This window comes from Aureococcus anophagefferens (genome assembly GCF_000186865.1).
Source record: "Aureococcus anophagefferens unplaced genomic scaffold AURANscaffold_25, whole genome shotgun sequence".
In the NCBI taxonomy this organism is placed as follows: Eukaryota; class Pelagophyceae; order Pelagomonadales; family Pelagomonadaceae; genus Aureococcus; species Aureococcus anophagefferens.
Genome location: NW_008705585.1, coordinates 263,855 through 290,738, shown reverse-complemented (window position 1 = coordinate 290,738; position 26,884 = coordinate 263,855). Strand labels below are relative to the sequence as shown.

The 26,884-nt window shown below is 73.3% G+C and overlaps 7 protein-coding genes across 7 annotated transcripts; 2 read left to right on the top strand and 5 right to left on the bottom strand.

The window, feature by feature from the left end:
* Positions 1–2: 2 nt before the first annotated feature.
* AURANDRAFT_31507 (hypothetical protein) lies at positions 3–1,327 on the bottom strand (the record flags this gene model as incomplete). Its single annotated transcript, XM_009041945.1, is given in 2 exon segments — positions 3–1,159; positions 1,171–1,327. 2 exon segments carry the CDS (start codon positions 1,325–1,327, stop codon positions 3–5), a joined length of 1,314 nt encoding a protein of 437 aa, XP_009040193.1.
* Positions 1,328–3,131: 1,804 nt separating this feature from the next.
* Positions 3,132–3,902, bottom strand: AURANDRAFT_31406 (hypothetical protein; the record flags this gene model as incomplete). Its single annotated transcript, XM_009041944.1, has 1 exon — positions 3,132–3,902. The coding sequence occupies one exon, from the start codon at positions 3,900–3,902 to the stop codon at positions 3,132–3,134; it is 771 nt and encodes a 256-aa protein (XP_009040192.1).
* Positions 3,903–5,975: 2,073 nt separating this feature from the next.
* On the top strand, positions 5,976–6,233 carry AURANDRAFT_8874 (hypothetical protein; the record flags this gene model as incomplete). Its single annotated transcript, XM_009041997.1, has 1 exon — positions 5,976–6,233. A coding segment is annotated over one exon (258 nt), but the record flags the coding sequence as incomplete, so codon positions are not given.
* A 504-nt stretch (positions 6,234–6,737) lies between these two features.
* Positions 6,738–7,454, bottom strand: AURANDRAFT_70347 (hypothetical protein; the record flags this gene model as incomplete). The annotated part of the gene is made up of 3 exons (XM_009041943.1): positions 6,738–6,944; positions 6,997–7,164; positions 7,385–7,454. 3 exons carry the CDS (start codon positions 7,409–7,411, stop codon positions 6,738–6,740), a joined length of 402 nt encoding a protein of 133 aa, XP_009040191.1.
* Positions 7,455–7,618: 164 nt separating this feature from the next.
* On the bottom strand, positions 7,619–9,363 carry AURANDRAFT_66701 (hypothetical protein; the record flags this gene model as incomplete). Its single annotated transcript, XM_009041942.1, has 3 exons — positions 7,619–7,858; positions 8,058–8,398; positions 8,445–9,363. The coding sequence occupies 3 exons, from the start codon at positions 9,361–9,363 to the stop codon at positions 7,619–7,621; spliced, it is 1,500 nt and encodes a 499-aa protein (XP_009040190.1).
* Positions 9,364–10,663: 1,300 nt separating this feature from the next.
* On the bottom strand, positions 10,664–15,707 carry AURANDRAFT_66700 (hypothetical protein; the record flags this gene model as incomplete). Its single annotated transcript, XM_009041941.1, has 2 exons — positions 10,664–11,290; positions 11,379–15,707. 2 exons carry the CDS (start codon positions 15,705–15,707, stop codon positions 10,664–10,666), a joined length of 4,956 nt encoding a protein of 1,651 aa, XP_009040189.1.
* Positions 15,708–17,187: 1,480 nt separating this feature from the next.
* On the top strand, positions 17,188–23,755 carry AURANDRAFT_66699 (hypothetical protein; the record flags this gene model as incomplete). Its single annotated transcript, XM_009041998.1, has 4 exons — positions 17,188–18,207; positions 18,407–20,425; positions 22,007–23,095; positions 23,225–23,755. 4 exons carry the CDS (start codon positions 17,188–17,190, stop codon positions 23,753–23,755), a joined length of 4,659 nt encoding a protein of 1,552 aa, XP_009040246.1.
* Between the last annotated feature and the right edge of the window lie 3,129 nt (positions 23,756–26,884).

Below are 26,884 nucleotides of genomic sequence, written 5' to 3'. Positions count from 1 at the left end.
CCCTAGCGGCTCGCGACGGCCTCCGGGAGCTTGATGTCGGACCGCGCCTCGCCGTCAGCCTCGGCCGCGAGCGCGCGCTTCTTGTTCCAGAAGGACGCGGGGAGGATCTTCGTCGGGATGCAGCGGTCCTTGTACTTGTTCGTGACGTCCTGGACCTCCTCGAAGAGCTTGTCGTTGAGGAGCGTGGGCTCGAAGCCGAGCGCGCGGAACTTGCGGTTCGACACGTCGAGCTCGTTCTCCGCGGCCTCCTGGCGCGGGTTCGCGAGGAAGCGCGCGGGCACGCCCGTGTTCGAGCTAATCATCTCCGCGATGTCGCGGACGCGGCGCGTCTCCGCGACCTGGTTGAAGATCTCGACGCCCTCGCCCTCGGCGGGCGGGTTGTTGATGGCGAGCTCGATGCACTTGGCCGTGTCCGTGACGTGGATGAAGCCCCGCGTCTGGCCGCCCGTGCCGTAGACCGTGAGCGGCACGCCGAGCGCCGCCTGCATGAGGAACCGGTTCAGGACCGTGCCGTAGTCGCCGTCGTAGTCGAAGCGGTTCGTGAGGCGCTCGTCCATGCCCGTCAGGGGCGTGTTCGTGCCCCAGACGATGCCCTGGTGCAGGTCCGTGACGCGGACGCCGTCGTTCTTGTTGTAGAACTGGAAGAGGAGCGCGTCCAAGCACTTGGTCGTGTGGTAGACGGAGCCGGGGTACGCGGGGTGGAGGATCTTGGACTCGCGGCCGCCGGGGAGGATGACGTCGATGTAGCCCTCGGGGATCTCGCCGCCCGACGTGCCGTAGCCGTAGACGCCCATCGTGCCGAGGTGCACGACGTGCGTGTTGCAGTCCGCCTCGACGACGGCCGCGAGGAGGTTGTGCGTGCCGCAGACGTTGTTGTCGACCGTGTAGCGCTTCTGCTTCGCGCCCTTCTGGGAGTAGGGCGCCGCGCGCTGCTCCGCGAAGTGGACGACGGAGTCGGGCCGCACCGTCTTCATGAGCAGCTCGAGCTTGTCGTACTCGGTCGCGACGTCCAAATTCTCGAAATGGATGGTCTTGCCCGTGAGCTCCTTCCAGGCCTCGAGGCGCACCTCGGGGTGCGTGATGGGCGTCAGCGAGTCGCAGCCGAGCTCCGTGTCGATGTTGCGGCGGCTCAGGTTGTCGACGATCGTCACCTGCGCGGCTCGGTTTCACCGCGGCGGCGCGCGCGCGCGCGCGGGGCTCGTTTTTTCGCGCGTTTTTCTGGGCGCCGGCGTCGCGCGTCGTGGCCCTTGTCGCTGAGGTGCAGCGCCGTCGGCCAGCCGCAGAAGCCGTCGCCGCCGAGGACGAGAATTTTCTTCGACGCCGACATGGTCACCGCCGAGCTCTTCGCGGCCCGCCGGGCGCCGCCGAAGGACCGCTGCGGCGCGATCAGCGCATCCGTGGACAGCGCGAGTGCCAAGAGGACGGCCTTCATCGTCACGCGCGCGGGGAGAAGCAGTCGCTCGAGCTCCGACTCCGGTTGTAGTCGGAGTCTCAGGCGATCGTCACCCAGGGAGCGCGGCTCCGTGAAGTTCAGCTTTGGCTCAAAACGCGACGCCATGGCCGAGCAAAATGCGCCGCCCTTGCGCGAGCCCACCCTCGGCGAGCTGCGCACGGCCTTCCTGACGCAGGCCGACTACAACATCCGCCAGACGACGAACGCGCGCGCGACGATGGCCGACATCGACGAGGCTCGCATGGATCCCGGCCCGCGGCCGCCGATGCCCAAGAAGATCAAGAAGCTCCAGGACCTCGAGCTCGAGATGGGCAACATGCTCGACGAGGCCCAGGAGCTGATCCACTCCTGCCGCACGCCCTTCGCCAACGGCATGTCCACCGACGACGTGCTGCGCTTCGCGCACCGGCTCCGCGGCACGGGGGGCGCGCCGCCCGAGCGCGTCGCGCCGCGTCCGTCCTGCCAAAACGCGCCCCGACGCCCGTCCGCGCGCAGGTGGACGCCGGACAAGCCGATGGTGGGGTTCCTGCCGCCGGCGCCGCAGCCGGAGATCATGCGCGCGGGCGCGCTCGGCGAGCACGGCCGGGACGCGTCCCTCGCGGACCGATGACGTGCGTTAAAATGTGAAGCGTGTGGCTTGTTGGCGTGCGCGTCGCCGGGGGATGAGTCCGCTGGCCCGCCTCTGGAATTTCGCGCAAGTTGCCCCCACGGAGCCGTCGTGTTGAAGTGGAGGGTGTGAGAGCGTCTGAGCTGCGGCAGCTGCCGCACCCGGGCCCAGACGCAGGCAGTGCACGTCCTGCAGCAGCCGACCATCTCCGACGCGACGGCGTGACGCAAAAAAAGCTAACCGCCGCGATGCGCGCCGCCGCGAGTCGCGCCAACGCCGCGATGCGCGCCGTCGCCGCGCTCGTCGCCGTCGCCGCGACGGCGGACGCGCTGCGCCTGGGCCACGTCGACGTCGTGCTCGTGGGCCCCCAGTACGCGTCGAACGTCGGCCAGGTCTGCCGCCTGGCGGCGTGCTTCGGCGTGGGCCACCTCCGCGTCGTCGCTCCGGAATACGACCGGGCCGCCGAGGCGACCTACGAGCGGCGCTACGCGATGCCCCAGGGCCGCGTCGTGTTGAACGAGCGGTCGACGGAGCACGCGGACTTGGGCGACGCGCTGCGACACGCCGACACGTCCGTCGCCTTCTCGCGGCGCTCGGGCGCGTCGCGCCGCCACGCGGCGCTTCCGGACGCGCTGCCGGCCCTCGCGGCGGGAACTCGCCGCGTCGCGCTCGTCTTCGGCCGCGAGGCCGACGGCCTGACCACCGAGGAGCTCGCGGCCTGCGGCGGCTCCGTGGAGATCGCGTCGGACGACAGCCTGAACCTGTCGCACGCCGTGTCCATCGCGCTGGCGAATTTGTACGCCGCGGCCGGCGGCGGCGAGCCGGCGGCGGAGCCGCCCGCGGACGACCGCCACGTCGACGCGCTCGTGGGGCGCCTCGCGGCCGCGCTCGGCGCCGACGACGGCTTCCGGGCGACGTCGCGGGGCCGCGTGCCCGCGGACCCGCGCGTCGCGGCCGCGCGGCGCGTGCTCCGGAGCTCGCGCGCGTCCAAGGGCGACGTCGACGCGCTCAGCGGCCTCTTGAAGGCCCTCGTAAACAAAACCTAGCTTAACTAGACGAACCCCCGCAAGCCTAGGCCGCCTTGGCCTTTGATCTCTTGAGGACGTAGTTCTCGAAGAAGAGCTTGCCGAAGAGGAGGAAGTAGGACGAGTACATGGCGAGGCCGAGGACGGAGTTGGTCTTGTTCACGCGGCAGTCGAGGCCGCCGGCCTGGTAGAGCACCGCGCGGACCGTGACGAAGATGCCGACGACCATCTGCGCGAGCTGCAAGAGCGTGATGTAGATCGCGAACTTCTTCACCTTCGGCCGCAGGTTCGGCACGCCCATGCACGCGAAGTAGGCGTACATGATGCTGTGCACGCAGTAGTTCATCGTCGCGAACCAGAGGCCCGTGGCGATTTGCGTCGCGTACGAGTGCCAGCAGTAGAGCAGCACCGTGACGTGGTGCCACCAGTGCAGGAGGATGACCTGCCGCTTCCCCAACAGGATGATCGCCGTGTCCACGAGCTCGACGAACTTGGAATAGATGAAGAGCGCCACGAACATGCCGTGGTAGCCGCCGCCGTACCACGGCGCGGGCGCGCACGTCGTGAAGTAGAAGCCGTTGGCCCGGAGCTCGTTGAGGAGCACCGGCGCGCAGGCGACGAGGCCGCAGAGGGAAAACAGGCTCAGCCCCAGGTTCCAGCAGAGGGCGAACCGCGGGATCTTGACGGGCTCGGCGATCGACGCCTTGAGGACCGGGATCAGCGCGACGTAGAGCGCGACCGCGGCGAGCGGGTACTCCCAGTGCAGCGCCGTCGTCCGCGACCACGTGTAGCCGTTGAAGACCTCGATGCAGTCCATGTCGTAGTAGTGGAGCGTCATGTCCTTCCACGGCCGCAGCGCGCCGACGTAATCGAAGTCCGCCGCCGGCACCTAAGATGTTGCGGGTCGTGCGCGCTCGCCGCGAGCTCTCGCAGTCGGTCGCAGCGATGGCGCGCGCGGCCTCTCGAGGGCCGGCGGCGGCGAGGGCGGCGACAGCGGCCCGCGCCGCGCCGGCGACGGCGCGGCCGCATGGCGGCGCTGTTTCTGTTGCCACAAGACCTCTGGCGCTCTTGGACGCCGCGCCGCGCGAAGGTGAGGTCGCTCTTGATCTGCGACAGGGATGGCAGCCATGCATAGAGCTCAGCCATGCTCGCGCTGGGCATGACAATACACGACAGACGACGTCGTCTGTCCGCCAATGAACGCGCGCGGCGGCGGTGTTGGTGCTCGCTGAAGTTGGCGTTTTCGCCGCAAGCGTTGACGTTTGCCACGCCGCACTTGCGTCCCGTCCCGCCTCATCGACGAATTGCGCCGCGCTCGACGCCCGTGTGCAGCCAACGACGCACTTGCCGTCCCGCCTCATCGACGAATTGCGCCGCGCTCGACGCTCGTGTGTAGCCGACGACGCACCGGCGCCCGCACTCGACGCTCGTGTGCAGCCGACGACGCGCCGGCGCCATGCAGCTGCTGCGCTTCGCCCTCGTCGTAACAACCGCCAACGCTTTTGCCGTGAAAAACAGCCCCAAAAAGAAGGCCGCCAAGCAGACCAAGGGCGGCGGGTTCGGCGCCGCGCCGAAGCTGGAACGCAAGGGCAAGCGCATATCGGGCGAGAAGCTGCTCGAGGCGTCCGAGGACCGCTACGCCGAGCTGGAGAAGAAGTACGACGGCGACGACGACGCGGACGACGACCTCTTCCTCCGCGATTTCGTCGTCGCCGTGCGTTCGCCAAAGGCGGCGCAGTTCTCGGACTGGGCGCCCGTCGCCGTCGTCGGCGTCGTCAGCGACCAGCCCGCGGACGTCGTCGTGCCCTGGGCCGTCGCGCTGCACCGGCGCGAGATCGTCGAGGCCGCGCGCGACGTCGCCGGCGGCCGCGCCGCGAAACTCACCTTCGGCGACTTCGACGTGTCGACCGAGCCGCTCGGCGACTGGGAGAAGCGCGTGCTCGACGTCGTCCAGGGCGACGCGGCGCAGCGCGGCGCGGATAATGTCGGCCACGCGAAAACGTTGCTGCTGGACGGCGACTACGACGCCGTCGCGCTCAAGGCCGCGTACCGGAAACGCTGCAAGGACGCGCACCCGGACGTCCGCGTCTCCGACGACGTCCCGGACATCAACGCCTGCCGCGTCGCCTTCGAGGCGCTGAGCGCGGACCTGGACCGCAAGGCGAGCGACGCGTCCTACGAGACCCTCGGCGGGTCCGCGAAGTCGACGTTCGCGGTCCTCGACGTGCCCGCGGCGGCGGCCGACGGCTTCCCCGGCGAGGCCGCGGCGACGCGCGTCGACCCGGACCTGTGTCTCCCCTTCCTCCTCCGCAACGTCCAGCGCGAGGGGCGGCGAGCTAAGTGATTGGGAGTCGAGCGAGTCCTCGAGCGATCTCGAGCCCTGTCTCGAGCCGGCGGAGCTGAGTCGGTTCGGAGCCTTCCAGCCCGTTCAACAAGTGCGTAGTCACCCGCAAAAACCCGCTCCGCTGGCCCGACCTATCCGCCGGCACCGAGGTCCGCAGCCCACACCACCCGCAGCGAGGGCTCAAGCCATCGTAGCAACCACTGCGACACGCGCGCACCACAAAAACCAACTTTTCGCGCAGCCGCGCCGCCAAAAACTCGCGCAAGGCTCGTCACTTGCAAATCGATTGCACGCGCCCGCAAAAGCCGCACGCGAGGCTCGTCACTTGCAAATCGATTGCACGCACCCGCAAAAGCCGCACGCGAGGCTCGTCACTTGCAAATCGATTGCTCACACACCCACAAAATCCAGAACGAAACGATGCCGCAGAGCGCCTGGACCCACCACGGCGCGCCGCTCGACGAGGTGAAGCGCGAGGTCGAGCTGAGCGCCGGCGTCAACGCCGTCTTCCTCGACTTCCTCGACGCGGCGGCGCCCGACGCGCAGTACCTCGTCTGCGACGCGACGCACGCCGACGCGAGCATCGTCGCCTGCAGCCAAGCCTGGCTCAACGTCTGCGGCTACCGGCCGGAGCACGTCCTCGGCCGCCCAAACTGCCGCTTCCTGCAAGGGCCGGACACGGACTACCGCAGCATCGCGGAGATGGCGTCGTCAATCAACGCGGGCCACGTCTGCTACGCGTCCATCGTCAACTACCACCGCGACGGGTCCAAGTTCGTCAACAAGTTCGTCATGGGGCCCCTCGTCGACGCCGCGGGCGCGCCGCGCTTCTACGTGAGCATCCACGGGACGCCGAGCCGCGAGCTCGACTGGTCCCTCGCGCGGTCGCCCGTGCCCTGCTACCGCGTCTCCGACCTCGGCAGCCCCGAGGGCAGCCCGGCGTCGCTCCAGCGCCAGGTGCGCTCGAGCGCGTAGCCCCCGCGCGACGTCGCCCGACCCAGTCCCGCAGGCTTCAGGCCGCCGGGTAATCGTTGTCTTGTCGTCGTCGCGGCGGCGGCACCCGGCTCCGGTTCGAATTCGGCGCGCCCGCGCTTCGCCGCGGGCGCTCTCGAGGCGCTCCCGAGGAACCCGCGGCGCCGTCGCCGGGGGCTTCGGGACTCGCAGGCGGGTGGCGGCGGCAGCCGGCGAGGGAGATCCGAGCGGTTTAACAGGGGGGCTGGCTCGAGGCGCGGCGCGAGCGCCGGTATGGACAGGGGCGGCGCCGGGGCGCGGCGGGCGCGGGCGCGCGCCGGCCGCGCGTGCGGGCGACTACAGGTCGGCCTCGGGGAGCTCCTCGAGGAGGTCGCCGAACGTGTTCTCGCCCGAGTAGGTGATGTAGAGGAAGCCGTCCTCGTCCTTCTGGACCTCGTAGACCGTGGACATGAGCGCGGCCGTCGGCGGGATGACGTTGTCGACGAAGATGAAGATGGCGCGCTCCGGCGGGAGCTTGATGCGCTTGCGGATGACGTAGATGAACTGGCCCACGGTCAGGTCCGCGGGCACGAGGTACCTGCGGCGTTCGAAAAACGCGTCGAGCGCGGCCCGCGCGCGCGCGCTCCCGGGAGGCGCCCGGCGCCGGGGCGCGCTTCTTCTTGGCGATGTCCGGGATGTCGCTTCTGTCCGCCTTCTCGCAGATGACCGGTATCCTGTCCGGGTACTTTGCGCGGATCCGCTCGGCCTCGCTCTTGCGCCGGTCCTGCGCGCGGAGGCGGCGTCGGTCCCGCGCGGCGCGGCGCGGCGTCGGCGGGCGGCGCGCGGCGCCCGGGGCGGCCGGAGCGCCGCCGCGGCCGCGCCGCGCCCGCGCCGGTTTCTGGCGCGGACGCAAGCGGCCGCGGGGCCTTCCGAAAACGCGCGGATCCCGCCGCCCGGTCCCGCCGGGGCCCGCGGAAATCGCGCGCGAGAGGCGTGGCACGCACCAGCGGGTGGTCGAACTTAAAGCTCATGGCGCGTGGACCCGCTTGAGGCCCGGAGGAATATTGTTCGAGAGACTGACCTCCGTGCTCCGATCGGCCGACGGCGCGTTGACCGTTCTGCCCGCGCGGCAGAAATCTCATTGGTGCCGCGGCGCGCGCGGCGTCGCGACGCTCGCACGAGCTCTCGCACGCCTGCGTCGAGTCGGGCCCGCCTTCAATACGCCACCTTACGGAGCCTCAGATCTGGAACCGCTCCTCGTCGCGCATGGCGTCGGCGGTCTGCTGGAGGAGCTCCGCGGACGGCCGGCGCACGAGGCCCGACGTCGGGATGGCCCAGACCTGGCCCCCGGCGTCGGGTAGGTCGTCGGACTTGGGCACGCGCGCGTAGCCCTGGCGCCGGCCCCGGAGCCGGCGCGCGGCCGCGCGCGCGACGTAAAAGGCCGCGAAGAGCCCCGCGAGGGGCAACACCGTCTTCGCCTGCGTGGAAATCAAATCTTCAACCCGACTTCAATGTGCGCGTATGCATCCGTTTCGACGCAAGTCCTTCGGCCGTGCTTCGAGAACTCGACGAGAGCAATCGATTCGTCCAGAAGTCAGCCAAATCGACTTCGATTTGATCGAGCTAGAGAGTTCTGAAGTTTGGTCAGGACCCCCCAAACCAGTGGTTGATTTCCACACAGGTCTTCGCGAACGTCAGCGACGTGCGCTTGCGCTTGTAGCGGCGGTTCACGGAGCCGCCGCGGCTCCGCGACGCGTGGCCCGCGGCGACGGCGGCCGCGCCCGCCGTCCGCGCGGCGCCGTAGCCGTCGACGTAGCCCCGCTTCTTCGTCTTCGCCGTGGTGGTGGTGGTCGTCGTGAGGTCGTTGACCTCGTCGTCGTCGGCCTTGCGCCCGAGGAGCGGCGCGGCCCACGACGCGCCCGACGCGCGGCGCGCCGCCGCGCACGCGCGCTCGAGCGCGTCCGCGCGCGCGCCGTCGTCGAGGCCGTCGAAGAGGACGCCCTCGAGCCTGTCGGCGCCTACGGACCGCGACGATTTCCTGGTCCCGCACATGCCTCGAAGGACGCCGGTCGGCGCAGGTCGCCGCGTCGTTGCCGCCGGCGCACCAGTCGTCGCCGCCGGCGAAGGCGACCTCGTAGACCGCGAGGCGGTCGTCGTCGTCCGCCGCGCGGAGCGCCTCCCGGAGCCGCGCGGCGCACGCGGCGTCGTCGCCGTCGCCGCAGGCGCCGCAGGAGCCCGTGCGCCGCTCCTCGGCGTAGGCGGCGCCCCGGCCGTCGCCGAGGAAGGCGTCGCGGCCGCGGGCTTCGACGGCCGCGCACGCCGAGACGACCGCGGCGTAGCGCGCGGCGCCGTCGACGCCGCCGTCCCAGAGCGCCGCGAGGAGCGCCGCGCGCGCGGCGTCGTCGTCGGAGTCGTCGGGCTGCCCCAGGACGCGCGCGTCGACGACGGCCGCGAGGCCCGCGGCGTCGTCGAAATGCGCGGCCAAGGCGGCCCGCACGCAGCCGTCGCGCGTCGCCGCGCCGTCGCAGGCGGCGCAGGTCGCCGTCTCGCGCCCCGCGGAACCGAGGGACCAGCCGCCGAGGCTCGCGACGCCCCAGGGCGGCCCGGCGGCCGCGGCGCCGTCGCCGCCGGCGCCGAACGCGTCCGGCGCGGCCGCGCCGGCCGCGGCCGCGGCCGCGCGGCCGCCGCCGCAGGCCGCCCGCAGGCGCCGCAGGCGCGCCGGCCGGGCCAGCGACGCCACGAGCTCGTCGTAGCGGGCCGCGCACGTCGCGAGGTCCGCGCCGTCGCAGCGGTCGCTGCCCGCGAGGACCGTCTCGAGCACCATCACGCGGCTGCCGTCGCCGAGGGCCGCCAGGGACGCCCCGAGGGCGTCGAGGCACCCGCGGGCGCTCAGGCCGACGCAGGCCTCGCAGCCGCTCGACCCCCGGCTCCCCGCGCCGCCGACGACGGCGACGAGGGACAAGACCAAGCGCATGGCCATCATGATCGGCAGCCCAAGGATCACCAAAACTTCACCAAAGCTCCTTTTGAAAACCTCGGCCATGGTGCTGCCCTTTTTGTGATGCTCTAGCTCCATAAACACCCCTTGCAGCGGCGATGCCGTCGCTGCTGAAGCTCCTCGCGCTCGCATGCATCGCGCGCGCCAGCGACGACGCGGCCATCGCCGTCATCGCCATGGGCGAACTCGCCGAGGAGTCGCTCTTCGGCATGTGCGTGCGCTCCATCCGTGAGCGCGGCGCCTTTGCCGGCACGGTCTACGCGTTCACGGACAAGCCGCGCTGCGCGCCGCGGGGCGTCGTCGTCGTGCCCGTGCGCCTCGAGGACCGCTGCGACGCGCGCGCGGGCTCCATATTGTACAAGCAGCTCAAGATGCGCGTGCTCGACGTCGCGGCGGCCGGGCCCGAGCGCGTCGTGCTCTACATGGACGCGGACGTCATCGTCGGCGCGCCCCTGGCGCCGCTCCTGGCGACGGCCGTCGCGGCGCTGGCGGCGTCGCCCGCGACGCTGCTCGCCTACGAGGAGGCCGAGGTCACGGCCGGGGCAGGACAAGAGAGCGAAATTCCCAACTTCAAAGGCTCATATCTCGGCCATTTTCCACTCGTTTCGGCTCATTTTTGGACGAGCGATCATCTCTCGGAACGGTCTCGAAGCGTGGATGCTTTTTCCGGAACGCGCGCGCGCGGAACACTCACGTTGAAGCGAACTTGAATCACCCTTGTGCTGCCCAGGTCACGGCCGACGTCCGCGACCCGGGCCGCCTCGCGGCGGAGCCCTACCACGGCGGCATCTTCGCCGTGGCGCGCGGCAAGTCGGAGCCCTGCCTCGCGGCCTGGGCGGCCAGGGTGCTCGACGAGCTGCGGCGCGCGGCCGCGGCGAACCGCGAGGGCGCGCGGATCAAGCGGTCGTCCGTGCGCGACCAGCCCCTGCTGCGGGAGATCATCGAGTCCGGCGCCTGCATGTTTGCTCCACTACCGCCGGAGACGCTCTCGAAGCCGACGCCCGCGGCCATCGACGGCGCGCGCTACGCGGTCCTCAACCACCTCAGCCGCACGAGCCGCCTCAAGGGCAAGCGCAACGGCCACGGCATCACGAAGGCGCACCACGCCAAGCTCGGCGCGGACCTGCTCGGCGTCCGGGGCGCGGCCGCGAAGGAGAAGTGGTGGATGGCGCCGCGGTGCCCGGACCTCGCGCCCGAGCGGGAGGCGCCGCCCCTCGTGCTCGACTGCGACGTGGCGACGACGACGACGCGCGAAGTAGGAACTTAGTCGTCGGTGCGCCTCTCCCTAGAGGTCCTCGTCGTCGTCGTCCGGGGGCGCGGGCGCCGGCGCGGCGCCGCCGGCGAAGCGCGCCGCGCGCGCCTTGCGCCGGTCGACGTCGCTGACGGCCTTGGGCCGCGCGTCCTCGGCCGGCGGCGCCGCGGGCGGGAAGACGGGGCTGAGCACGGGCACGAAGGTCGGCGCGAGGGGGCTCAGCACCGCCGGCGGCGGCGGCGACGCGGCGCCGTCGTCCGCGGGCTCCGCCTTCTTTTCCTCGATGGTCTTCTTCGCTTCGGCGTTCGACTTTTGCAACGCGAGGAGCTTCGCGCGCAGCGCGGCGGCCTCCGTGGCCTTTTGCTTCTTGGCGGCGGCGGGCGACGCCTTGGCGGCGCCGGGCTTGGCCGCGGCCTTGGCCGCGGGCGACGCCTTGGTGGCCGCGGGCTTGGCGGCCGCGGCGGGCTTGGCCGCGGGCTTGGCCGCGGCCGCGGGCTTGGCGGCGTCCGCGGGCTCGGCGGCGGGCGCGGCCGGGGCCGGCGCGGGCGCGGCGCGCTTCGCTTTCTTGCGCGCCGACGCCGTCGCGGGCGCCGGCGCCGCGGCGGCGGCCGCGGGCGCGGCCGCGACGGGTAAGGCGCGTTTCTTCGCGACGGCCGTCGGCTGCTTGGGCTTCTTCGCGGGCGGCGCCGGGGGCCTCGGCGGCGGCGGGCGCCGCGGCGGCGTCCGTCGCCGCGCGCGCGCGCTTCACCGGCGCCGGCGCGGGCGCGGGGGCGGGCGCGGGCGCCGCGGCCGCGGGCGCCGCGGGCGCGGGCGCCGCGGCCGGCGCCGCGGGCGCGGCCGGGACCGCGACCGCCGCGGCCGGCGGCGCCGCGGGCACGGCGTCGACCTTGACCTGGAGCGCCGCGTTCTGGGCCTTGTACTGGCGCATCATGCCCGCGGCCTTGCGCACCTTGGCCTCCGCGCGGACGAGCTCGTCTTTGAGAGCGACGTTCGACGCGTCGGCGGCGTCCGCGCGCGCCTTGACCTTCTCCGCCGCCGCCGCCGCGTCCGTCAGGGACCGGCGGTGCAGGCCGTCGGCGCGCAGGGACCGCAGGTAGCGCTGGGCCGCCGCCGCGGCGTCGCGCGCGTGCGCCGCGTCCAGCGACTCGATCTTGGTCGTCGCGGCCGCGAGCTCGCGCTTCGCGGCCGCCGCGGCCTCGGTAGCGTCGGCGAGCCGGTCCTCGGCCTTGCGGAGCTTCTCCTCGACGGCGCGGTACTCGTCGGCGTCGATCTTCTCCGTGACCTTGGAGAGCAGCGCGTCGACGCGCTTCCGCCAGGCGCTGGCGTCGCGCTCGTGCGACGCGCGCTCCTGCTCCTTCGTCGCGACCTGGGCCTTGAGCTGGGCGACGAGCTTGTGCTTGGGCTCGACGTGGGACGCGTGGACCTTGTCGAGCTGGGCCCGGAGGGCCTCGGCGGCGGCCTTGTGCTTCGCGGCGTCCGCGCGAAGGGACGCGTTCGATTCCCGGAGCAAACTCGCCTGCTCCGCGCGCGCGCGCTCCGCGTTCTGCGCGTGCTCGCCCAGACCGCCGGGCCCGGCGTCGCGCTGCTCGAGCAGGGCGTCGCGCTCGACGCGCACGGTCGCCAGGGCGTCGTCGGAGGTCTGCGCGCGCGCCTCGGCGCGGCCTCGCGTCCGCTCCGACACCGCGAGCTTCGCCTCGGCCAGCTCCTTCTCGCGGCGCACGAAGAGGACGACCTCGCGCAGCTCGCGCAGGCGCGCCTCGGCGTCGGACTCGGCGCCCGCGGCGGCGTCGCCGCCGCCCGCGAGCGCGTCGTCGCCGCGGCGCCGCTGCAACCGCTCGACGGTCGACGACGCGACGGCGATCTGCGCGTGGAGCAGCTCGTTCTGCCGCTCGAGGGCCGCCAGGCGCTTCGCCGCCTCGTCGTCGACGGCGGCGGGCGCCGGCGCGGGCGCTTCCGGGGTCGCGGCGGGCGCGGCCTTCTTGAGCGCGTCGCGCTCGGCGACGGCGGCCTTGCACGCGGCGGTCGCCGCGTTGAGCGCGGCGACGTGGGCCGCGTGGAGGCCGAGCTCGCGCTCGTAGGCGTCGCGGGCCGTCGCCGCGGACTGGGCCGCGCGGTCCGCGTCGGCCGCGGCCGCGTCGCGCGCGGCGACGGCGTCGTCGCGCGCGGCGGCCGCGCCGTCGCGCTCCGCCTGGGACTGCGCCGCGTCGCCGCGCGCGGCGTCGAGGTCGTGCTGGAGGCCGTCGGCCTTGAGCTGCGCCGCGACCTCGGCGGCCCGCGCGTCCTTCTCCTTCTTGGACGCGGCCGCGAGCTTGGCCTCGAGGTCCTGCTTCGCGGCCGCGAAGTCGGCCTTCGTCGCGTCCGCGGCGGCCGTGGCCTCGGCGAGGGCGGCCTCGTGGGCCGCGGCGATGCGCCGGAACGTGTCCGCGTGGCCCCGCTCCGCGTCGCGCGCCGCCGACGCCGTCTCGAGCTCGGCGCGCAACGCGTCCGCGTCCGCGCGGAGCACGGCCGTTAAAGCGACGTCCGCGTCGGCGGCGGCCGGCGCCGCGCGCGCCTCGACAAAGGGGCTCGACGCCGGCGCCGACGACGGCGGCACCGAGCGCAACGCGTCGGCCAGGCGGCGCTCGGCGCCGTCCTTCTCGGCCTGCGCCTTCGTCGCGGCCTCGCGCGCGTCCGCGCACCGCGCCTCGGCGGCCTTGGCCTCGTCGCGCGCGGCCGCGGCGTCGGCCTCCAAAGCCTTGAACTTGACGCGGTGCGTCTCCTGGCTCAGCGCGAGCTCCTGGGCCGCGGCGCCGCGCTGGTTTTCCGCGGCCTCGAGGCGGCTCCGCAGCGACGTGACCTCGGCCTCGGATTTCGCGTCGAGCGCGTTCTCCAACTTGCGCACGCCGTCGAGGGCCGCCACGAGCTTGTCGTTCTCGCGGCTGAGGGCCTCGCCCTTGGCCTCGGCGTCCTGCTTCGCGGCCCGGGCGCCGTCGAGCGCGTCGTCGGCGGCTTTTTTCGCGCGAGCGAGGTCGGCTTTCTCGTCCATCCACGCGGCCTTGTCCTCGACGAGCTTCTCGTGGTCGTCGGTCCGGCGGTCGAGCTGGCGGTGGAGCCCCGCGGCCTCGGCTAGAGCCGCCTGCTCGCCGAGGCGGCTCGCCTCCGCCGACGACTCCAATCGCTGCGTCCGCGACCGCTCGTACTCCAAGTCGCCGCGGAGCCGGCCCTCGGCGGCGCGCGCCTCCGCGAGCTCGCGCTTCGCCGCGAGCTCCGCGTCGCGCGCGAAGGCCGTGGCCTGCTTCGCGAGGTCCCGCTCGCGCGCCGCCGCCTCGAGATCCGCCTCGACCTCGGCCCTCCGGAGCGCGGCCGCCGCCGGGTCCGCGGTCAACGCGGCCGCCGCGGGCGCGGCGACGATGGCCGCGACCTCGCCGCGGGCCCGGAGCTGGTCCCGGTAGGAGTCGCGCTGCGCGACGACGGCGCGGACCATCGTCTCCTGCTGTTCGCGCTTCGACTTGAGGTCCTCCAGATCCTTCAGGGCCTGCTCGAGCGCGCCCGACGTCTCGCCCTCGGCCTCCTCGAGCTTCTTCGCCTCGGCCTCGGCCGCGAGCTTGCGCACGACGCGCAGCAGCTGCTCGTTGCGCTGCTGCAGCCCCGCGACGTCGTCGAAGACGACCAGCTGCTCGCCGAGCGCCTGCTCCTCCGCCGAGTTCTTCTTCAGCCGCGCCTCCACCAAACCCGACGGCGACTTGCCCGTGCGCACGCGCAGCAGCTCCTGCACCTGGAGCGCCAGGTCGCGCTTCGACCGCTCGAGGTCCGACCGCTCGTGCTTTTCCTCGCGCGCGCGCTTGAGCGCCGCCGCCGCGTCCGTCTTCGACTGCTCCAATTCCTGGAGCGCGCCGTGGTGCTTGATCGCGAGCGCGTCGTAGGCCGCGACGGCGGACTTGCGCGCCGCGACCTCGCGGTCGAAGACCTCGGCCTTCTTTTCCACCTCGCGCGCGACGCGCTCGAGGTAGAGCTCGTTGCGCTTGAGCTCGGCGCGCGCGCGCTCCGCGGCGCGCTCGGCGTCGACGGCGCGCTCGTACATGGCCGCGGGGCCCGCGTCGGCCGGCGGCGCGGACGCCGCGCCGCCGGCCCGGGCCTCGAGCAGATCCGCGCGCTCCGTCTGCGTCGCCAGCTCCGCCTCCGTCTCCTTCAACCGCGCGTCGGCCGACGCCCGGGCCTCGGCGAGCACCTCGTCGCTCCGCGCCTTGAGGCGCGCGACCTCGGCGTCCAAGTTCGCGCGCAGCGCCGCCTCGGACGCCTCGGCCTTCTTCGCGGTCTCCTCGAAGGCGTCGCGGTCGCGCGCCGCCGCGTCCGCCTCGTCCACGAGGGCGACGGCGAGGCGCTTCTCGGCGGCGAGGTCGCCCTCGTAGCGCGCGACGGCCTCGGCGTGCGCCTTCGTCGCGTCGCGGAGCTTCCGCTCCGCGGCGTCCGCGGCGGCCGCGCTCCGGGTCTCGGCGGCCTTGAGCGCCTCGGCCTGGGCCCGGAGCTTCGCCGCCTCGGCGCCGGCGGACGCGCGGGCGCCCTCGGCCTCGCTGAGCTGGCTCGCGCCGGACCGCCGCCGGTCCCGGAGCTCCTTGGTCCGCGCGTCGAGCTCCGACTGGAGCCAGGCCGCGTGGTCCTCCAAGGCCCGGCGCTCGGACGCGGCGCGCTCCGACGCGAGGGCCGCGCCGGTCTGGGCGGCCTCGGCGGACGCCGCGCGCCGCTCGAAGGCGCGCGCCTCGGACCGCGCGCCCGCGAGCTCCGCCTCCGCGGCCGCGCGGCCCGTGGCCGCCGCCGACGCGGAGAGCTCCGCGCGCTCCGCGCGCTCCAGCGCGGCCTTGTAGGCCGCGTCGAGGCGGCTCGCCTCGCGCTCGGCGGCGGACCGCTTCTCCGACGCGTCGGCCTCGCCCCGGAGGGCCGCGCTCTGGCTGAGCGTGAGGGCCGAGATCTGCTCGTCCGACTTGCCCTGGGACGCGCGCAGATCGTCGCGCTCCTTCTCGCAGGCCTCGAGCTTCTGACTCAGGCGCAGGAAGCGCTGTTCCACGTCGTGGAGGAGCGTCTGCTCGTCGACGGCCGCCATTTGGGGGGGGCGGTCGAAGTCGCCGCGGCGCGCGCGCAACTAGACAGGGCTCCGCGACGCTCGGACTCACACCGCCGCTCGAGACTTTTGCGGGAGCAAGGACAGGGGGGCGTCTGATGTCGCCGCGGCGCGCGCCACTCGACAACAGGTCCGCGACTCGGACTCTGGCTCGCATGGCGGCGCCGGCTCGGCTCGGCGCAAGGACAGCATCCACCTCTACTTGGACGGTTTCCATTCACCATACGACCCGACCTTTCAGCGCTGCCCGATGTCGGCCGAGTTCGACTTTTCCATGAGCTGAGCGGCTGCTGCGTTGCAGCGATGGTGGTGCTCTACCTGCTCGTCGCGGCGGCGGCGGCGGCGACCACGGATGCGCCGACGTCCGCAGCGCCGCGTCCCATGGAACGAACCCCAGCAAAAAACACCGTGCATCGTAGGTACGCGACGCCCGTGCCGACCCGGAGCTTCGCGCCGACGCGGAGCCCGACGACGAGCTTCGCGCCGACGACGGTGTCGCCGACCTACGAGACGCCCGCGCCGAACGCGTCGCCGTTCCCGAGCGCGGCGCCGACGCCCGCCCCGAGCGCCGGCGCCGCCGCCGGCGCGCCCGCGGCGCCGTCCGCCGCGCCGACGCCCGCGCCGTCGCCGCTGCCGTCGGCGCCGCCCGTCGCGACGCTGCCGCCGACGCTGTCGATCAGGCCCACGGCCTCCTTCCTCGAGGTGAGCGCCGTCGGCGACGGAGGCGTCTGCGTCAACAACGCCGACTGCCTCGTGTCGTGGCTCTCTGTGTGGAATTCAAATCTTCGACCCGACTTCAATGTGAGCATATGTGACAGTTTCGACGCAAGCTCTTCGGCTATGCTTCGAGAACTCGACGAGAGCAATCGATTCGTCCAAAAATCAGCCGAATCGACTTCGATTTGACCGAGATAGAGAGTTCTGAAGTTTGGTGGGGACCCCCCAAACCAGTGGTTGAATTCCACACAGGTGGCTCTACCGCGGCGACGGCGACCTGTGCCCCACGGTGGACGTCACCGTGACGTCCGACGCGGGCGACATCGTCGCCGTGAAGCAGTCCGCGCGGTCCGGCGGCGCCGTGACGCTCCAGGTCGAGGGCGAGACGGACCAGTACGCGTACTCGCTGTCGTTGGCCTGCGCCGACAACTCCGTGGCGAGCGCGAGCGCGTCCTTCGTCGTGCTCTTCACGCCGTCGCCGACGGCGACCATCGCGCCGAGCGCCAATCCGACGACGCCGCGGCCGACGGCGCGGCCGTCGACGCTGCAGCCGTCGACGAACGCGCCGACGGCGCCGCTCCGGCCCTTCGACATCCGCGAGACCAAGCGCCGGAGCTCCTGGGGCGACCGCTTCGGCGAGACCGTGGCGCTGATCGACGCGCGCCTCGTCGCGGCGGGCGCCTGGGGCTACGCGTACGTCCACAACTCGAGCGACGGCGGCCTCACGTGGGCGCAGGAGCGCGTCATGGACGGGAGCCCCTGGGCCGAGGCCGGCCTCGGGGACCGGCCCTGGCCGGGCTTCGACGAGTCCTTCTTCGGCTGCGCCGTGGCCCTGGCGCCGGCGGTCGACGGGTCCGGCGACGCGGACCTCGTCGTCGGGACCTGCGGCAACGAGGACACGGGCGCCGCGGACGTCGAGGACGACGACGTCGCGCGGAACGTCGAGACGTCGCCGAGCGGGCCCGCCTACGTCTACCGCGGGGGCCGGGGCGCCTGGACCTTGTCGCACGCGCTCTACGCGGCGGAGACGGACCGCGACGACGCGCACGGCCAGGCCGTCGCCCTCGCGGGCGACCTCTGCGGCGTCGGCGCGTGGAACGTCGACAACTACGGCGCCGTCTACGTGTACTCGCGGTCGCAAGACTACGCGCACATCTCGACGATCGAGTCGCCGGCCGGGTCCGCGGACCGCTTCGGCGAGGCCTTTGGCTTCAGCCGCGGCGGCTCGGCGATCTTCGCGGCCGTCGGCGCGCCGTCGCGCGACGTCGGCGACGACATGGCCGTCGGCTACGCCTACGTCTTCGCGAGCGTCGACGCGGGCGCGACCTGGACGCACACGTCGACGCTCACGGCGCGCAAGTTCCGGGCCTTCGAGCGCTTCGGCCTGTCCGTCGCGGTCGCGGAGCACGTCGTCGTCGTCGGCGGCCGCGACGACGCGATCTACGTCTTCCGCCGCGAGGACGAGGGCGACCCCATGGGCGCGTGGACGCTCTCGCAGACCATCGAGAACATCGGCAGCGAGGATGCCCTCTTCGGGTCGCGGGTCGCCGTCGACGCCGCGGGGTCGCTGCTGGCCGCGGGCGCGATGCGGAACTCGCAGGGCCGCGACGAGGCGGGCGCCGTCTTCGTCTTCCAGTCCACGGACGAGGGCCGCACGTGGGCGCGCACGGACTCGCTCAAGGTCGAGGAGCCGGAGCACCTCGACTTCTTCGGGGCGTCCGTGGCCGTGTCGCCGGAGAACGTCAAGGCCGTCGTCGCGGGCTGCGTGGAAATCAACCCGTGAGCTGGGACGTCGGGGCCAAACTTCAGAAATCTCTAGCTCGGTCAAGTCGAAGTCGATTCGGCTGATTTTTGGACGAATCGATTGCTCTCGTCCAGTTCTCGAAGCGGAGTCGAAAAGCTTGTGTCAACCCTTTCGAATACGCGCACATTGAAGTCGGGTTGAGGATTTGATTTGCACACAGGTCGCCGGCGGGACGCAGTACGAGTACCTCGCGGGCAAGATCACGTCGACCGGCCCGGGCTTCGCGGACTTCGCGCGCGTCCAGCTCACGAGCGGCGGCGTCATCCTCGCGGACGACGCGACGGGCGCGGACGGCGACGCGCTCGGGCGCGCGGTCGCCGTCGGCGGGTCGTCCAACGACGTCGCGGCCGTCGCGGGAACGGGCGGCGCGCACGTCTACCGCGGCGACGCGACGTACACCAGTTGGACCTGGGTCCACGCGCGGACCACGGCCGGGCCCGCCGCCGTCGCCGTCGCCGGGGACCTCGTCTTCGTGTCCGAGGACGGCGGCCCGGCCGTCGCGCTCGCCGTCGACGGCTTCGCCGAGGTTTCGCGCTTCGAGTCGGCCGCGGCGGGCTTCGGCGCCGCCGTCGCGGCGGCGACCTTCGGCCTCCAGGGCCGGAGCTACCTCCTGGCGACGACGGGCGGCCGCGAACTCGTGTGCTACGAGATGACCGCGCCGGCGGCGGCGACGTTCGGCGAATGGAACGAGACCTCGATCGCGAACGACGGCGCCGACGACGGCTTCGGCGCCGCCGTCGCGACGGACGGGTCGACGATCGTCGTCGGCGCGCCCGACGCCGGCGGCGGCGTCGGCGCGGCCCACGTCTACAACTACACGTCCGGCGTCGGCCCCACATTCGTCGCGGCGCTCGCTTCCCCCTCCCCGTCGCTGAGCGAGCGCTTCGGCGCGGCCGTCGCCGTGAGCGGGGCGAGCGTGCTCGTCGGCGGGCACCGCGGCAAGGCCTACGTCTTCTCCGCCGCGACGGGCGCCCTGCGGCAGACGCTGCTGCCCTCGGGCAACGACGCGACCGCGGAGTCGCGCGGCCTCGCGAGCCGCTTCGGCGAGGCCGTCGCGCTCTCCGGCGACGTCGCCGTCGTCGGCGCGCCCGCGGACGACGCCGTCGGCGTCGACGGCGGCCGGGCCCACGCCTACAAGACGCGCGACGACGGCGCGACCTGGACGGAGCTCACGTCGACGGAGACCCTGGTGCCCCGCTACGGCTTCGCCTACGACTCCGCGGGGAGCGCCGTCGCCGTGCGGTGCTACGGCGCCGACGCGCGGGCGAAGAAGACGTGCCCCGTCGTGCTCGGCGCGCCCCAGGTCTCGGACGACGGGGCTACGGGCCCGGGCTTCGCGGAGACGTTCGTCTCGTACCCGCCGGACCGCTACGTCGCGTCCGTGAGCGTCGACGCCATGCTCGACCCGCCGGGCCTCGTCTCCGGCGACGACGACCTGACGACGACGGCCGCGCCGTCCGCTGCGCCGTCGCCGGGCCCGACGGCGGCGCCGACCGCGGCGAACGGTACGGCGGCGAACGCGACGGCCGCGGCCCGCCGGCGCCTCTCGACGGAGAGCGTCGACTACGCCGCGGCCTTCAACGCGGACGAGACCAATGGCGCGACCTTCTGCGCCGCCGTGCGCCTCGCGGCGCCGTCGGCGACGGGCGTCGAGGGCTGCGCGGCCGCGGCGGCGAACGCGGCGTCTGCCACGAACCACCGCGTCCGCGTGACCTACGCGGTCGTCTTCGACACCTTCGCCCTCGACGACGTCGACGTCTTCGTCAACGCGTCGCTGGCCGCCGTGAAGACGGAGGTCGCGGCGTCGATGGAGAGCGGCGCCTTCGCGGCGTATTTGGCATCCGAGGCGGCGTACCGCAACGCGTCCGGCGACGCCGCGGTGCTGGTCCTGGACGTCGACGTCGACCGCTCCGTGGCCAACGTCGACGCGCTCGTCCTCGCGGACGTCGAGCTCTCCGTGGCGACGTTCTCGCCGACGGCGCGGCCGACGGGCGAGGAGGACGACGACGACGCCTTCGACGAGTTCGTCTACGTGATCTACGGCGCCGTCTTGCTCCTCGCGCTCACGTGCTGCTGCGCCTGCCTGAGCCGCTTCATGCACACGGGCAGCCGCAAGAGCATGTACGAGGCGGGCCTCAACGACCGCCGGGAGCGCGGCATGGTCGCGCGCGTCATCCAGGTCGCGTCCGCGGGCGCGCCGCCGAGGCCCGAGCGCCACCCCGGTCACCGGCGTCGCCGCGGGTGGCGCCCGCGCCGGAGTAGGCAATTCGCGACTCGTTTGTTACGCCGGCCGCCAGCGCCCGTGGCTCCCCCGGGCGCAGGCGCCGAGGCGGTGGAGGCGGTGGAGCGTCGCGTTCGTCGTCGTCGTCGCCGCGGCGCGCATCTCGCGCGTGAAGCCGGGCCGGTTCGAGTACAGCGCGGACACGACGTCGTCCGCGGTGCCCGCGCCCGCGGCGAGCATCGACAGGATCTGGGCCTCGCGCTGCACGCGGACGCGGTAGTATGCCTCGGTGAACGCGCAGCACAGGGCCGTCCCCCGGACGCTGTGCCCGTGGCCGGGGAAGATCGCGGGGGGCCGCATGAGGCGCACGCGGAGGAGCGACGCGAGGTAGTCGTCCATGCTGCCGTGCGGCGGCGCGAGGATCATGACGGTGCCCTCGCCGAGCATCAAATCGCCCGTGAAGAGTCCGCCGTCGTGCGACGTGAGCTCGTAGCACACATGCTCGTTGCAGTGGCCGGGCGAGTGCACGCCGCGCAACGCGACGCCCGGCACGTCGGCGCAGATCTCGCCGTCGCCGAGCGCGCAGGGGCGTTTCGACGCCTCCGGCCAGGTGCCGAGCACCCAGTTCAGACCGCCCGAGTGGTCCCAGTGATGATGCGTCAGGAAGACGCGCGCGACGGCGCAGCCCTCTTTTTTGCAGACGCGTTCGAGCCGTCGGCGCCACGTTTCGTTCCCGTCGGCCGTGTCGATGAGTACGCGCGCCGCGCCGGTGCCGACGAGGTACGTGTTCGTTCCGGGACCGGTCTCGTACGAGGGGTTCGAGCCCCGCACGCAGATCACGCCGGGCGCGATTCGTTCCACGTCGTCGATTTCGTAGGGCAGGCGCGACCCCACGCGGCTTTGGGCCTCGCGGCGAACGCTGGCGTCGATGATGACCTCGTCGTCGAAGGAGGGGACGGCCCGCGGCGGAGCCGCCGGCTGCGGCGGGAGCGGAGCCGCCGGCCGCGGCGGGAGCGGAGCCGCCGGCCGCGGCGGGAGCGGAGCCGCCGGCCGCGGCGCGAGCGGAGCCGCCGGCCGCGGAGGGAGCTCCGCGACGGGTGGCGTCGGCGCCTCGTCGCGTCGCGCGCGCGCCGCTTCGTGAACCTCGGCGATGGCTGAAAGCTCTCGAGGCGCTTCATCGACGACCGGCGCCGGCGCCGGACCGACGCACCGCGCGCTAATCCATCCTTCCAGGGGCTGCCCCAGCTTCAGGCGCTGCCGGCCGCTGGCAGTTGTCTCCTCGACGACGACGACTGATGTGCCAAGCGCTAGATTTCCAAGCTCTTCGGAATCCAAGTCAGGGCCGGCACGCACCGTGGCGCCGAGCCTCGCTTTGATGGCAAGTCTCCTCGGCTCCATGCTCCCGAAAAAAAAATGCAACTCCACTGCAAGAACTCACACTACATTATAATTAACGAGATGGCAGCCTAAAAAAAACCAAGCGCGATGCCGTCGCGGTGGTGGCGCGTCGCCGTCATCGTCGCGACCGCGACCGCCAAGGTCTCGGAGAAGGCGCGGCAGCACGCGCGCAACGACCAGGAGGAGTACGCGAACTGGCGCCGGCTGTTCCGCTGCGAGGAGGGCGTCGTCTACGAGGGCTTCCAGCCGCTGACCCACGCGCTGCCCGGGCGGCTGAACCTGCCGCGCGAGTGCGACCGCCTCTGCGCGACGCGGCCGCGGTGCCGCGTGTCCAACTTCCTGCCGTCGAACGGCACGGGCGGCGACCGGTGCGTGCTCGCGCGGCACCGCGTCGCCGCGACGGCCGCGGCGCGCGCGCCCGACGGCCGCGCGAGCGTCGCCTGCGCCCTGGTCCCGCCGCCCTTCCTCGGGAGCGAGGCCGAGGTCGCGCGGTCGAAGGCCGTCGTCGCGTCGCGGCGCGTCGCGACGTTCGCCGTCGGCCGCGCGTTCCGGTTCTTCGCCGTCGCGCGCGACGGCGGCTCCTGGCGCCTCTTCGCGCGCGACGGCCGCTGGCCCAACGCGGCGCCCGAGGAGGTGCTCGTGGCCTGGCCGCCGGGCGTCCCGGACCCGCTCGGCGGGTCGCGGACGGACGGCGAGCGGGAGGTGCGCCTCGGCCTCGACCCGTCGGACCGCGAGATCCGCGTGCCGGGCCACAACTTCGCGCTCCTCGAGTGGACCGACGGCTCCGTGCACGTCTACGGCGGCCGCGCGACGTCCGGCGCCACGGGCGTGCAGCACTTCTCCGCGCCGTCCGTCCGCGCGCTCGCGGACGGCGGCGCGGCGCGCGGCGCGGTCGTCGTGCGCGGCACGCACGGCGGCTGCCTCGAGGGCCGCGCCGCCGTGCTCGTCTGCGAGTGGGACGGCAAATTGTCCGCGGCCGTCGAGCCCCGGGGCGGCCGCGTCGCGCTCTACGGGCGACTGAACACGGCGAAGCAGCACCGCTGGGTCCAGGTCGCCTTCGCGCCGGCGCCCGCGGGGCCCTTCGGCGCCTTCACGCCCGTGTCCATCCTCGGCTGGGGGCCCTGCGACGTGCCCTTCGCGTCGGTCTACTACGCGGCCGTGAACGCGAGGGCAGGAAAAGAGAGCGAAATTCCCAACTTCAAAGGCTCCTATCTCGGCCGTTTTCCACTCGTTTTGGCTGATTTTTGGACGAGCGATCATCTCTCGGAACGCGCTCGAAGCGTGGATGCTTTTTTACGGAACTCGATCGCGCGGAACACTCACGTTGAAGCGACGTTGCATCTCTCTTGTGCTGCCCAGGTGAACGCGAACCCGACGGACGACGCGACGCTGTTGGGCCTCTTCCCCGTGAACCGGGGCGGCAGATGCGTGCTGGGCCTCGCGGCGACCTGCGACGGCGTCCACTTCGGGGCCCTCGAGGAGCTGCTGGACCTGGGCTGCGAGATCCAGGGCCGCACGGCCGACTACCCCGTCGACGGCTTCCTCGTCGACGGCGACGCGCTCGCGGTCTTCGTGCACCGCGACATGCCCACGGAGGACATCGTCAAGGCCGGCGCCGAGCGGCTCGCGCCGCGCCTCGTCCGCCACGACGTGGCCCTCGACGCCGTCCGGGCCCTCACGCGGCGAGCCAAGGCCGACCTCGCGACGTGCGCGACCGGCGCGGAGTTCGCGCCGCTCCCGGCGGACGCGCCGACGGCCCTCCGCTACCCGCTCTGCGACGACGACGCCGTCAGCGTGCCCTTCTCCAAGCTCAACACGCCCGCGGCCTTCGCCGAGAAGCAGCGCGCGGCCGCGGAGGCGCGCGCGGCGGCGGCCAAGGGCGGGCGATGACGTCACGTCCTTTTTAAATCGGCGCCTCAGGAGGACGTCGTGCAGCCACGCGAGCACGCAGCGGAGCTCGTGGGCCTCCGCGTGCGGCATGTCCCGCGGCACGCCGACGCGGTCCCGGAGGTAGGCCATCGCCGCGGCCGCGGGCGCCGCGGGCAGGGCCCGCGCGGCGTCGGCGGCGAGCGCGTCGGCGCCCTCGTCCGCGAGGAGCCTCGCGACGACGATGCGAAGCAGCGCGTCGACGGCCGGGAGCGACTCTTCGGGCACGTCGACGACGTCGGGATCCGCGAGCGGCGCCTTGCCTCTCGCCGTCTTTCGTCGCGTCGCGCGCCGGCAGCCGCGCGCCGCGAAGCGAACGCAGGCCTCGGCGTTGCCGGCGAGGGCCGCGGCGGCGGCGCGGCGGGCGATTTCGTTGGCTTCTCGCGAAGCCCGGTGGCCGTCGATCGCGTCCCGGATGGTCGTCGAGGCGAAGGACTGCCCGCCGAGCTGGGCCGGCAGCGAGTGCCCGTGCGTGTACCAGTCGCCCCGTCGCCAGTGGCCCCGCCGCTCGAAGCGGTCGGCCCAGGCCTGGAGCTTCGCGTGCCTCGGCGGCGGCCGCTCGGGCAGCGCGAGCTCGACGCCGCCGCCGGCCACCGAGGCGTCGCCCTTCCAGTAGCCCGCGACGGCCGCCGCCCGCTCGAGCGTCGGCGCCATGGCCGCGTCCGCGCACGACGGCGCGGCGCCGCCGAAGAAGTCGTCGCCGCCGAGCGCGTCCTCGGCCGCGTCGAGCGCCGCGTGGAAGCGCGCCGCGCCGCGGTTGTCCAGGAGCCAGAGGCCGTAGGCCGTCGCCAGCTCGCGCTCGGCGGCGAAGCCGCCCGCGAAGGCGCCGAGCGGCGGGTGCCGCGGCGGCGGGAACCGCGCCTCGTCGCAGACCTTCTCCAGCGCCGACCGCGACGACGGGTAGACGACGCCGTCGACGACGAGCACGGGCATGGTGGCGTCGCCGACGAGGTCGAGGAACGCGCGCGGCTTCGCGCCGTAGCAGCGCATCGGCGCGACCTCGACGACGTGGTCGATCGCGCGCTCGCCGAGCGCGATCTCCACGGCCTGGCAGTAGGGGCACCAGTACGCCGCGTCGCGCCAGAGGACGACCGACGGGTCTGCGCTTTTTGCGGTTGCATTCATGTGTCGCGGCGCGCTTTTTGTTGCATTCATGTGTCGCGGCGCGCTTTTTGCGGTTGCATCGATGCGCGCGCTCAGCTCCGCCCAGCTCGGCGCCGCCGGCGCAGCGACGCTTCCAGCAGGCCAGGCTTTGCCATTGCGCGTCGAAGGCGCTTTGGTGCCGAAGCCGCGTCGCGCTGCCAACGCGCTGGTGCTTGCGATGAGAAGCGCCAAGCGGAGGTGGAGACGGCGGGTGCGATGCTCTCCCATCGTTGCCTCCATCAAGCTGCTCGTTTCCTGTAACTCCGGCCAAGTCGGCTTGAGTCGGCAAAGGCGGCGCGGTCGGACCACTGCCCCTCAGCCGTCGCTTGATCGCGTTGGACTCGCACTGCCCTAACGAGCACCGAACAACAAAGGTCCGGTCCACGAAGTAGTAAGCATTGAGCTTGGCGAGGCCTGGGGCGGCAGAGCCTCGACCCCCGGCCAGGATGGCGAGAGAAGCTTCTTGCTCCGCGGCGGGCGCGCGCTTGCGACCAACAGCGGTGCCGCACCACTCGACGCGTCACGTCCCACACGCTCGTCGACGACATCGTGTTTCTGACGCCGTTCGCGTTTGTGCTGCCACCGTCCGCGCACCCGTCGTCCTCGCCGTCGCCCGCGCTACGCGCCGTCGGCGCCGTTGTCGTCGAGTGCCACACCGTCGCTGCGGCCGCCGGAGCCGACGCCGCCGCCGTCCGCGGGCCCCTCGGCGCGCTACGAGCCGTCACCGACGTCTCACACAACGCTTCGCGCGCCATGGCGGACATGATGACACTCGACGACGACACGGTTTGCGGCACGCACGACGCGCGCATGGACGAGATCCAGGCGCGCCTCGACGCCGGCGTGCCCGCGGAGATGCTGTCGTCGCGCGTCGGCCCCGGCGGGCAGAAGCTCACCTACATCCAGAATCACGACGTCTTCGAGATGGCGAACACGATCTTTGGCTTCAGCGGCTGGAGCTCGAACATCATCGACGTCACCATGGATTTCTGCGAGGAGGTCAAGGGCCAGTGGTCCGTCGGCGTGTCCGCGATCGTGCGCGTGACCGTGCTCGCGGCCGGCGGCGAGAACGCGGCGTACCACGAGGACCTCGGCTTCAGCAGCCTCCAGGCGCGGAACAAGGGCGAGGTCATCGGCCGGGCCAAGAAGGCGGCGATCACCGACGCGAAGAAGCGCGCGCTCCGCTGCTTCGGCGAGGCGCTCGGCAACATGGTCTACTCGAAGGACCGCGTCAAGGAGGTCCGCAACGCCGGCAAAGGCGCCCAGGCGCCGCCGCGCGGGCCCCAGGCGTCGCCGCCGCCGCGCGCGGCGTCGCCGCCGCCGCCGCGGCCCGCCGCGGCCGCGCCGCCCGTCGCGCCGCGCCCGGCGACGGCGCCGCCGCCGCCGGCCGCCGCGGCCGCGCCGCCCGCGCCCCGGCCGCCGATGGCGCGGTCCATCACGCCGCCCGCCGTCGCCGTCGTGCCGCCGGCCGCCGTCGTCGCGCCGGCCGCCGTCGTGCCGCCGGCCGCCGTCGTCGCGCCGGCCGCCGTCGTCGCGCCGGCCGCCGGGGGCCGCCGCGCCGGCCGCCTCGCCGCCGCCGCGCGCCGTCGTCCCGCCGGCCGCCGCGCCCGCGCCGCGGGGGCCGCCGCGGGGGCCGCCGCGCGCGTCGCCGCCGCCGCCGCGCGGGCCGCCGCGCGGACCGCCGCGAGCCGCGCCGGCCGCGCGGGGCCCGCCCGCGCCGCGGGCCGCGTCGCCGCCGCGGCCGGCGCCCGCCGCGCCGCCGCCGGCGCCCGCCGCGCCGCCGCCGCCCGTCGTCGAGGCGCCCGTCGAGAGCTACTTCGACGGCATCGACATGGCCAACTTCCTCGAGGACGAGCCGCCCGCGAAGCGCGTCCGGCCCTGAGGCCGCGTGCGATGCGCCAAGACCCAAGACCCAAGATCCCCGCCCGGGTTCGCTTCGACGCCCGGTAA